Genomic DNA, 12,232 nt, shown 5'->3' on the forward strand with positions numbered 1-12,232 from the left:
GATACTGAAAGAGAAACTCCCCAGGTCAGTAGGTGCCCAATATGCTACTGGAGATCAGTGGAGAAATAACTCCAGAAAGAATGAAGGGATGGAGCCAAAGCAAAAAGAATACCCAGCTGTGGATGTGACTGGTGATAGAAGCAAGGTCCGATGCTGTAAAGAGCAATATTGCATAGGAACCTGGAATGTCAGGTCCATGAATCAAGGCAAATTGGAAGTGGTCAAACAAGAGATGGCAGGAGTTTATGTCGACATTCTAGTAATCAGCGAACTGAAATGGACTGGAATGGGTGAATTTAACTCAGATGACCATTATATCTACTACTGTGGGCAGGAATCCCTCAGAAGAAATGGAGTAGCCATCATGGTCAACAAAAGAGTCCGAAATGCAGTACTTGGATGCAATCTCAAAAACAACAGAATGATCTCTGTTCGTTTCCAAGGCAAACCATTCAATATCACAGTAATCCAAGTCTATGCCCCAACCAGTAATGCTGAAGAAGCTGAAGTTGTAGACCAGGGATCGAAGAAATACGTTACCACCTTAATCTTCTGTTTCAAGCATCTACCTGTCCTTGACCAGTTAGTCATCTTTGGGGGATTTTAAGAAGATGAGTATATTCTAATAACCCTAATAAATGAAACCTTTCCAGGAACTAGAACTACCTTGGATTTTCTACTCTTCCACTTATTTTAACTCTTCTTTTCTAGAAATAAGTAGAATCTAGGTTAAGAGAGAAGCTCTAGAACCAGATTGCCTAAATTGAATTATTGCACTTATTCATTGTGTGACCTTGGGAAAATTGCTTATTTTCCTTGTGCCTCAATTTCCTTATTTGTTAAAGTAGAAATAATAGTACCTTCCTCATAGCACTCAGTACAATACTAGCAGTATAATACTAACATTATAATAAATGTTCAATAAATGCCAGCCTTTGTTCTTATTACATATGGCGATGGGTATTCAGAACATGTGGAGTTTATCATAGGACCAGAGGAAGCCAGGCTGTATTTGGTAAAGCTTCTCCAGCTACCACCAATACCTAAAAAGCTGTATTCTTTAAATGTTCTATTTAAATACTTCTTTTGGTAAGCACATACTAACTCCATTTCTTGATATTTAAACAGAGAAAACCTAAAACAGGTGGTAGAGAAATGTATTTGCTGAGCCTTCAGAGACCAAAAAGAGTATCTAGGAAGAGATTTATGATTTACCTAAGAATCCCTTTACCTATGATTTACTTAAATCACCTTTTTTTAAAAAACAAGAAAGGAGCAGTACTGCTGCCCCCTCAATCTGCTGAAGGCACCAGGCTTAGAGACTCATTCTTGCTCTGCGTGGCCCACATGCTGTTTACTAAGGGCAAGAGTTCAAACAGAGCTATAACTATAAAGCTCAAATGTGCGCCTGAATTCCTCTCTACCTCCTATTATCTTGTTTGTATTTATTGCACCCAAAATCCTATTCATTAAAAGCCTGCTTTTCTGGAAAATTTCAGGTAACCCTTACAGATATGAACTGCTTGATTTTCCAATGGATTCCAAGAAGGAAGCATTGGTTTGGCCGGGTCAGCGTGTGTATTTTGATGTAAGTATCTTTTTAAATGTGTGTTTAAAACAAAGTAAAAAATGCTTTTGCATTCTATGTTTATAAAAATCCAAAAGATAGGTTACTTTTATCTTCTCTACGGATGGAAACATTGAGATTTTGACCATGATTCACACTTTTTGTTTTCTTAACTGATTTTATGTAACATTTCCATATTTACAAAAAGTTCCCCACAAAATGAAGTAAACGAGGACTGTAGATCATTCACTGTCTCTACAACTCTGTTCTTATGATTCATAATATATCAAGTAACTTTGAATATACATAGAGTAAATGGGAGGGCTACAGAAAGACTCGCAATTTAATGTGCCAGTTACAGTAGTACCTTTGTGCACAATCAAAAAGAAAACAAAACAGTAGCCGCCGTTTATTAAGAAATTGCTACACCCTAACTTCTTTATATATAGAGTGTCATTTGGCCCTTAAAATACACTCAAAAGGTTAGTATGATCATTCCCATTTTATAAATGAGGACACTGAGGCTCAGGGAGTTGGTAACTATCTCACAATCATAGAACTCAGGCTCATGAGACTCCAGTCTCTGTTCTTAACCTCTCTACCATGACTGCACATAGTAAAAAGAGAACACTTTTAAATCCTGAAGAAAAATATATATTTGAAAATAATAATAGCTGACATTCACTGGCCAGTTAGTTTGTGAGAGGCAATACCAAGTGTTTTCCATATATTATGTCCTTGCATCTAATAGTCTGTGAAGGAGGCAAGAAATAATGATGGAAACCTAGAGACATTTGAATTTCTCTGGGAAAGACTAGTGTGGCGGGCCAGAGTGTGGTCATTGCAATGTCATACAGTCATCTATGAAGCATCTGTTTGTTTTTTGTTAAGTTATATGTCAGGAAAAATCCTTCAATAATCATCTATCTCACTAGATGACTTTTATTCTTTCAAGCAAAATCTATATCAAAGTAACCTAGAAATACGAGAAGTTCTTCTTTCAATTCCTCTCATTTCTACCTGCTGATTAAAATACTGCTGTAAGTCGTGTCACCCCCCTTGGCAATCTTGATTAGCACCCCTTTACCTAAGTGTGAATTCCAGTGCTTTAAACGAGCTACAATGACCCTTTGGTTCTGGCCTTCCCTCCTCTCTTCCTTCTCACAGCCTGGCTCTGTTCGCTGGTCCCTGAGCAGGTTCATGGCCACTTCCTCTTCCTGAAATGCTCTCTTCTCTTATCTCAGACTTGCTCTTTCTTCAAGGCTCAGCTCAACCCTCATTGTTTCTGTTGCATAGCAGAGAGTGAACCAAATTAGGAAAACTGTGTTCTAGTTCCTGCTGTATCTGCCATGTGTCCTCTAATGGGCATGCTCTCTGTTCACCATCTTGCCGCCTTTGCTTTTCCTCCATTCTGTCCCAGGCAGCCTTCCTCCTACCATGCATCCTCTTATGCCTTCAACTTTCTCCGTTCCAAAGTCCTAACTAGATATCAAAGAAACGTATCTCTGCCACTCTCTTATTCGCTCTCCCTCTTCTATTCATTTCATATGCAAATGACAAAGTTCCTAATCGTGGCTTCTTAATGTAAAAACAGTGCTGACACAGTGACATGAAATATGATCCAGTAAAGATCCAATGTGTCCCCAGTGTTAATGTCTCTCCAGAGAGCAAAGTGGTCTCCATAATAGACCTCTTCTCTCCATTAAACCTTAGTAAGCCCCACCACTCAAGACTAAAACAACACATTGTATTTAGTGCTTTGTTTTAACACGTTATGACTGTATTAATTCCTGTTCTTTTATGGCAATTTATGGAGTTTTTGGTGCCTAGCCCAGGGCACTTGAAAGCTGGCACATAGTTTTGCTTGTATCAGGTATTCAGTAAATGTTTATTAAATAATTTACAAGTTTCATAGATTTTTATCAGCTCTGCTGGGAATGTAACAACCATTTATATAGCACTCCTCCTCTGAGAATGTATTCCAAATTCTAAACAACTAACAAGGCTATGGTTTTTCCAGAAGTCATGTATGGATGTGAGAGTTGGACTATAAAGAAAGCTGAGTGCTGAGGAATTGATGCTTTTGAAGTGTGGTGTTGGAGAAGACTCTCGAGAGTCCCTTGGACTGCAAGGAGATCCAACCAGTCCATCCTAAAGGAGATCAGTCCTGGGTGTTCATTGGAAGGACTGACGTTGAAGCTGATACTCCAATACTTTGGCCACCTGATGCGAAGAGCTGACTCATCTGAAAAGACCCTGATGCTGGGAAAGATTGAGGGCAGGAGGAGAAGGGGACGACAGAGGATGAGATGGTTGGATGGCATCACTGACTCAATGGACATGGGTTTGGATAGACTCTGGCAGTTGGTGATGGACAGGGAGGCCTGGCATGCTGCGGTTCATGGGATCGCAAAGAGTCGGACACGACTGAGTGACTGAACTGAACTGAAACAACTAACATACTCTGTTGTGCTGAGATGTTAACATCTCAGAAGTTGGAATTCCTTTCTACTCTGTACTTACCTTCCATATTAGATCCTAACTTTCACCTGTGAATAGTATATTCAACCTAAAGTGAAAATGACAGTCACTCAGTAGCATCCAACTCTGCGACAGCCCACCAGGCTCCTTTGTCCATGGAATTCTCCAGGCAAGAATACTGGTGTGGGTAGCCATTCCCTTCTCCATGGGATCTTCTTGACCCAGGGATTGAACCTGGGTCTGCAGGTTGATCTGCCTGCGATGCAGGCAGATTCTTTACCATCTAAGCCACCGGGAAGCCCCCATATTCAACCAATGAAAACCTATTGAGTGAATGATCCCCAGAAATCCCTCTCTCACTGTCCTGACAGTATTACATTACCTAACACACTAAAAACTGGCTAACTGTCCACTCTCAAAAGTTTCCTGACCCTTTAAACTCTTCCCAAGATAACTCAGGCTACAATAAAATTTTACATTCCCTATTTTCTTCCTCTGTGCCTGTGATTGCATTTCAGTAGATCCCTGCTGTTAGATAGACCAAATTGTTGTTCTTCAGTCACTAAGTCATGTCCAGCTCTTTGTGACCCCATGAACTGCAGCACCCCATGAACTGAAGACTTCCTTGTCCTTCACTCTCTCCTGGAGTATGCTCAAACTCATGTCCATTGAGTCGGTGATGCCATCCAACTATCTCATCCTCTGTTGTCCCCTTCTCCTCCTGCCATCAATCTTTCCCAGCATCAGAGTCTTTTCCAAAGAGTTGGCTCTTCGCATCAGGTGGCCAAAGTATTGAAGCTTCAGCTTCAGCATCACTTCTTCCAGTTAGTATTTGGGGTTGATATCCTTTAGGATTGATTGATTTGATCTCCTTGCAGTCCAAGGGACTCTCAAGAGTCTTCTCCAGCACCACAATTCAAAAGCATCAACTCTTTGGGCCAGATTAAAACACAGAATTAATCTTGCCCCTCAGAACAATATTTGAAACAAGCTGGCTTTGAAAATCATGATAAAGAAATAAAGAGGGCTTTATTTAGCCCTGGATAAGCAGGCCACATAATCGTGAAAGGTTTATAGAGCTGGTTATTTAATACTTCTTGAGACAGATTTTTACCAAGTGACTTTTATCATAACTACTTTAGGTATGTAAATGGGGTTCCCTCCAACCTCACAGGGTTGCAGTGAGCAGCAGCCCTTAGGCCCAGGAACTTTAGAATGCCCATGCTTTATAAGGCCCAGCTCTGGCTAACTGTGCCCCTCCTTGTGGGGCAGAAAGTTTATGAGAACAAGAGGGTGTGTCCATCTGAACCCGTGCTCCCCAGTCTCTTGCCCCAGATTGATGCTGGACTGCACATTCTCTGACAAGTGGCTTTGAACCCAGTTTCAGGCCCTTTATGGGGTCTCTTCCCCAGGTCCATCCTCCCAGGGGTTGACAGTGCTTCCAAGCTAGTATATCCCTCTAGGCCAGACGGGTGGCCAAGAGGTGGCTGTGTGCTGGAAGGGGCGGTAATAGGTATATGGAACTTGAACTTAAGAGATAGGTACCCTCATATAAAAGGCACCTCATAGTTTGGGATGGAAGTGGGGGTAAGAAGGTGAGGTAAGAAAGCAGTCAGGGGCCGGGGGCTAGCAGTTGGCTCTTTCTGAACTATCATGTCCCAGTGCAATACTTGGGACAGCCTAAGAAGACTTGGAATAGTCTAAGAAGTATAAATTTGAACCTGGTCTTCCAGGTTGTTATGAAAGTATCTTATCAAGGTAGGAAAATGAAACATACTTACTTGCCAGTTTATTTCCTTGATTTACAAATTGAACTATTTAGACTAATGGAATGTGGGCTCTCATTGTACTACAGTCCCAGGACCTGCAAGTGTTAAGGGTGGGCCTGGCTGTAAGGACAAGTTCGCAAGGTTCAAGAAGTATTTATTCCATACCGCCCACCATCACCGTATCTCTGCTCTTGCTGTTCCTTTAGCCTCTCCATCTCTGCATGCCACTCAAGCCCTACTTTCTGCCGTGTCACCCTCATGGTCTCTTGTCTCCTCCTACCCTGTGCTTCCAGCACCACTTCCCTATTTGGCTGGAATCAATTTCTCCCTCCTCTGAACTTCCAAATTATTTTGTCTTAACTTCTCCTGTAGCAAAGAGTTACTGTCCATCTTATAGTCATTTACGTTCACGCCTTATCTCCCCTTCTAGCCAGTATACTCCTCGATGACAAGATTTGTTTCTGATCCATCCATGTGTCTGCCACTATCTTATGCATGTAGGTGCTCTGTAAATATGTATTGAGAATCATCAATCTGAGAAAAAGTGAATTTCTAAGAAAACAAAAAGACTACAGTGAAACCCATTCATTCACTTTTATGTGCATTCCTCCTTTTGAAAATATAAAACTCTATTTGTAAAGCAGTTACGTCTACAGAATGAAATTTTTATTTGAATTTCAGTGTTAGCCTTCATCAGAAATTCATAAATGATATCATATGGTGTCATATTAGGCAGGGAAGGAGAAGTAGGAGGCACACAATTTTGGCTGTACCTCAGAGTCCTTTATTTCTCTAATAAAATTTCATTGCATTTCTCCAAAGTATACTTTCAGACGCCCTGCTAAAGTAAAGGAATTTTCAAAAAGACCTCCTTTGATAAAAATACTGTGTTTAACTCTAAATACAGTTTAGGTTACAGTTGCAGAATTTTAGTAATTAATGAAGGAAAAGTATTATGATCTTTTCTAACAGCAATGACCTTTTATACTCATATTCTAGCTTCCTAAATGTGTTGAGAAAAACAAACCAGTGTTCTACCCAAAACCACCTAAAACCTTCGCTCCTAACACTTCTTTAAATTCATGGGACCCTATTACTTCTCTAAAAGAAGTCAACATACAAAGAAATCTCGAGAAGTCCCACTGGATCACTTCATATAATCATGATTTTACAGGTATGAGTTCACTTTAATGAGTAAAAAGAACAAACTTAGAATATTTAACAAGTGCTATTACAGCTTTATCTTCTAATATTTCCCCGTTTTCTTAATCTAAGTAGCAATAGGAATAAGGTGGGTGGTAAGTTCCTCTTAGAGGGTAATTGGAAAGTTAAGTTTGTTTTCATTTTTTATCATTTCTATTACAAAGGGGAACAGGTAAGTGTTTCTATAAAAAGGTCTAAATTTACATAGCATTCTTCATTTACTTTAACAAAATAATAAGATGTGATGTTTCCATTAAGGTCTGGGGCCCATGAATCCCCTTGAACTGGATGATTACCATGAAAAGGAGGTAGCAGAGTTAACTGGACAGATAGGATTTGACCCAGAACCTGTAAGTAATTGCAGTCAACTCTCAGTTATTTAGGGGGAAAGTGTCTAGATTTGGGGGCTTCCCAGGTGGCTCAGTGGGTAAAGAATCCACCTGCAATGCAGGAGACACGGGTGCAATCACTGTGTTAGGAAGGTCCCCTAGAGGAGGGTATGGCAACCCACTCCAGTATTCTTGCCTGGAGGATCCCATTAAAAGAGGAGCCTGACAGGCTACAGTCCACAGGGTCCCAAAGAGTCAGACGCGACTGAAGTGTCTGAGCGTGCATGCACGCACACATCTAGGTTCTGGGCTCCTTGCTTTACTCACTTTTTATTTGCTTCCTGAATATTAGTGACCAAGCCAGCAAAGGGAAAATTTAACTCAGTTCAGAAGTTAATTCTGAATTGATTCGAATTTGTCCACTATTTTGAAGAACAAGCAAGTTTTCTTATCTTCATCACATGGGTGCATGCTACGTCACTTCAGTTGTGTCTGACTTTTTGCGGCCCTGTGGACTGCAGCCTGCCAGGCTCCTCTGTCTATGGGATTCTCCAGGCAGGAATACTGGAGTGGGTTGCCATGCCCTTCTTCAGGGGACTTTCAGACCCAGGGATCAAACTTATGTCTCATTATGTCTCCTGCACTGACAGGCAGGTTCTTTACCACTAGCGCTAGCTGGCAAGTCCTTTCTTCATCACAGTACTGGGTTATTTTTGTTTCATTTTGTTTTACAGATTTTCTACTGTTGCTAAAATTTACAAAGGAATTGGTTTATGAACATTTAGCTAGTAATAAATGTGATTCTTAATAAATTCTGTGAATCTTTGCATATTTTATGTCTTGTACATTTTCACTGCTGTTGAAGAGATAAAGGCTTCCTCCTGATATCCACAATCATTGAGAGTTGGCTGAATTACAAACAAAAGCCAATAAATTCTCTGCAAATAACAAGAGATTTCTTAATTGACTATGTGAAATGTCCTAAAAGAAATGATCAAGCCCTTTAGTGATAGGAGTTATAATCTCTTAGCTTAATTATGCAAGTGAAATAAAATGACCTAATAGGATACATTTATGTTGTTTTATTTGGACCTAAATTTTATCCTCTAAAACTCGGTTTTTTAAACAAGATTAATATTTCCAAAGATGTAGGTTGTGGAAAGACACCTAAAAAACAATTAAGGTATTTCAACATGAACTCTTTTTAGACTGAATGAACAAATTTATTTTATATACCTTCAATATTTCTCAGGGTGATATAATAAATCATAACACTAGAAGTAGTTCCACAGACTGTGCCTTATCAGTCACTAAAAGGTTTTTAATTTTCTCTATGTTTTACCTGTAACAAACATTCTCTAAGGCTAGAGAAGACTATACTTATACTCTGACGTCCTCAGGTATGTTCAACAGCCGTCCAGATTTCCAGATTTAAGCCCGTAGAATCCAGTCCCTCAGGAAGCAGCTTTATCATTTTTACAAGGAAATACATGTACAGTTATACAAAGGATGTTTGTCAAGTGTATTATATGCAAAATTATCATACAAGTAAATAACACCTACATTTTTTATTAATAACAAGATAAAATATGCCTTAAATAGTTGGAAGTTTAAAAGAAAGTTTCAATGAATCTTGCTGGTTTCTAATTAAAATATAAATAATAGAGTCTGAGAAAGCATGTTTTACTGGTGATAAATATGTGTATGAAATATATTGTTGTAGAATAAAGGTATAAAGGCTGCTTCTCACATATAAGGATACCATCAAAGTAAGATATATACTTTTTTGTTTATGATAAATTTAACAGTGTATTTCAAAGAAATTTTTTTCTTGTTTTCATAGTATCTACTCAAACCTGATTTGTTAAAGGAAATAACAAATTTGTTGATAACAGTATGGAAACTCTTCCAACTATGAACAGATTAGGTTTCAAAAGCTGTTCCCAAGTCCTATTTTTTTTTTCTAATTCCAAACTAGAGTTATATTTTCACCATTCTTATTTTTATCTTTGCTATCAATTCCATCATTGTCACACATTCATTTGTTTTTAGTTTTCCTTCTTAAACAGATTATAAAAATGTTCAAATGTTCAATGTTAACATACAGAAAAGTCTAAATAATTTTACAGTTAAGACCTGTATACCCATGGTCTAGATTTTACTGTAGCATTTTACTATACTTATTTTATCACACATCTGTCTATCTTGCCATCACTCCAAACATTGATAAATTCACTTTATTTTTTCTGCATTTCCATGTAAATCACAGATTTACACTTAATCCTAAACATTCAGCGTGTGTGTGTGTGTGTGTGTGTGTGCATGCATGTGTGCTCAGTCGACTTTTGGGGACCCCATGGACTGTAGCCTGCCAGACTCCTCTGTCCATGGGATTTTTCCAGGCAAGAGCACTGGAATGGGTCACCATGCCCTTCTCCAGGGGATCTTCCTGACCCAGGGATCAAACCCGAGTCTCCTCCTGCATTGCAGGCAGATTCTTTACTGCTAAGCCAACAGGAAACCTCAAAAATGCGTACCATTAATTGGACTTAAATTATTTTTTTCTTTTAAGGTGATAGCTCAGTTGGTAAAGAATCCTCCTGCAATGAAGGAGACCCCGGTTCAACTCCTGGGTTGGGAAGATCCAATGGAGAAGGGATAAGCTACCCACTCCAGTATTCTGGCCTGGAGAAGTCCATGGACTGTATAGTCCATGGGGTCGCAAAGGGTCGGACACAACTCAGTGCCTTTCACTTCACTTCACATACATTCATTACAATTACACAAACCTTAAGTGTACATTCTATAAGTTTTGACAAATGTATACACCTTTGTAACCCAAACCTCTATCAACATATTCAACATTACCATCCTCCCAGAAAGTCCCTTCATGCCCCTTCCAAGTCAACTCCTCCCTCTTCCTCATCCCTCCCCCCAGTCATATATCTATTAATAACCCCTTCAACATACTCATTGCTTTTGCAGTTACCAGACATGATTAAGTTCACAATATCTGTCAAACATCTCAAAAAAGAAGCACAGCTATGACAAACCCCTGTCAGACCAGTGTTTCTCCAAGCATAGCATATTACTGGCCTTAGCATCACTCGAGATTCTTATTAAGAGAGCAGATTCCTAAGCCCTACTGCAGACCCTCTGCATCGCAATCTCAGAGGACCAAGCTTGGGAATCTTATTTTCTGCTAACTCCAAAGCTGATTCTGAGTCAACCAACCAAGGTTTAAAAACCCTTGCCTGAGTCTAATAAAGAAGGCTTTGGCTGAGATTTAAATAACTGCACGTAAATTTTAATTAACATCGTCTGTGTTGGTGACAGACATCATCATAAAATATGACCTGTTTTATTCCAATAAGTTCTTTTATATCTTGGAAAGTCTGAAAGCAAAGAGTTCCTACATGGAAAAATTTCTCTATAGCCAAGTAAAAATGTGCCCTTTCCTTATAAAAACATGTGTTTATTAGGACCCAAATTGAATTCAATGTCTTTAAATAAATATCAGTAAACATTGCAGTGTTTACTCCAACCCATCCTGTGTTTGCTCAGATAGTGAAAATGGGTATGGATTTTGACCTGCCATTTGTGGCAATATCCTGACAATGCTAGATCTATTAATTACTTGATTTTCTCTTTTTTATCCTACCACCACAGCAAGAAAAATTCCATCCTGCCTTAAAGCCCACCAGACCCTTGGAAGGACGAATTGCCCGACTGATTCAGAACCAACGTCCTCTGGAGGCTATTCTTGAGCAAAGACCATCTTCCTGTCCAGACTGTACCCCTCGAGTTCTGTGTACTTTTCATACCTTTGTGCCCAGTTCTACAGAAATGATGGCTCTGAGTGATAACATACCTGCAGATGTGACACATAAAAACCAGGAGATTGAAGAAAAGATTAAGGAAGAACAAAGCTTGCTATCTACCTATGCACTCCCATCCTGTTACCCAACAAAAGATCTGGCTAATACTTACGACATAAAACCATTTCCAAAAATCACGGATACTAAAAAGACAGAAGATTTGTACTGGAGACAGCTGTCATTAAAACCCCAACTTATACCGTACTGTAACCCAGATCATTACATTCCCTATGAACATTTAAATCAGTATAATGTGTACCAAAATCCTGTTAGTCTTAGTAAGCCTGGTATTTTACAAAGTAAACCGGACTTGAAAACTTTTGATTTTGAACACTTTTTAAGTAAGCCAGAACAGTTGACCTTGAATATGGAGGATGATGAAGAAACAAAACCTATCCTGGGTTGGATTCCTAGAGCTGGAGTGGCCAAACCTCAAACGGACCTGCTGGAGCTTAAGAACGCTTTTTCAAAAACTGGTGCACAAAAACATTTCCATAAATCAGTTCTAGAAGACTATAAAGACCTCAGGGATAAAGAGCACTTGGGGAAGAAACACCAATTCTATGGCCATAATTCCTATTATTTCTATAATTGAGCTATTCATCCTTCCCTTCAAAACCCAGCTTCTAGCAAGAAAAGAAAAAATATAACAGAATTTCTTCCACATTGCTGGATTCTGTTTTCTGAGGAAGCCATAATGAGCTTGTTAATGAGGTTTATGTTTTCAGGTATTTAAGTTAGGGTCTGATCAGAAGAACCCAGAAAAGGTGATGTTCTGACTTCTTCAAAAGTTTAACAATTTGACAATAAAATAGAACCAGAAAAATTTATAGTCTTTAATCTCATTTTCAAATTATATGCCAAGGAATATTTCCAAAATCATAATAAACAATGTGTATGACAAAATGTTACAAAAAAATTTGAAAAAAACTCAAATTCCCAATAATCGACAAATGTCTATACAAACTACAGTAGTACCTTAATAAAATAAATATATGGACACTG

General features: G+C 39.0%; 1 protein-coding gene across 5 annotated transcripts in view; it reads left to right on the top strand.

Annotated features, from left to right (window-relative positions):
* C8H7orf31 (chromosome 8 C7orf31 homolog) overlaps nucleotides 1–12,232 on the top strand; it is a 46,199-nt gene extending 33,967 nt beyond the window's left edge. For all 5 annotated transcript variants that reach the window (XM_044946728.2, XM_006055279.4, XM_044946731.2 and 2 more), the window contains 4 exons: nucleotides 1,500–1,588; nucleotides 6,817–6,991; nucleotides 7,279–7,370; nucleotides 11,019–12,232. In XM_044946728.2, the coding sequence (XP_044802663.2) occupies nucleotides 1,500–1,588; nucleotides 6,817–6,991; nucleotides 7,279–7,370; nucleotides 11,019–11,822 (1,160 nt within the window). In that variant the 3' untranslated portion in view covers nucleotides 11,823–12,232. The remainder of the gene's footprint in view (nucleotides 1–1,499; nucleotides 1,589–6,816; nucleotides 6,992–7,278; nucleotides 7,371–11,018) is intronic.

The sequence above is a fragment of the Bubalus bubalis genome, chromosome 8, assembly GCF_019923935.1.
Source record: "Bubalus bubalis isolate 160015118507 breed Murrah chromosome 8, NDDB_SH_1, whole genome shotgun sequence".
NCBI lineage: Eukaryota > Metazoa > Chordata > Mammalia > Artiodactyla > Bovidae > Bubalus > Bubalus bubalis.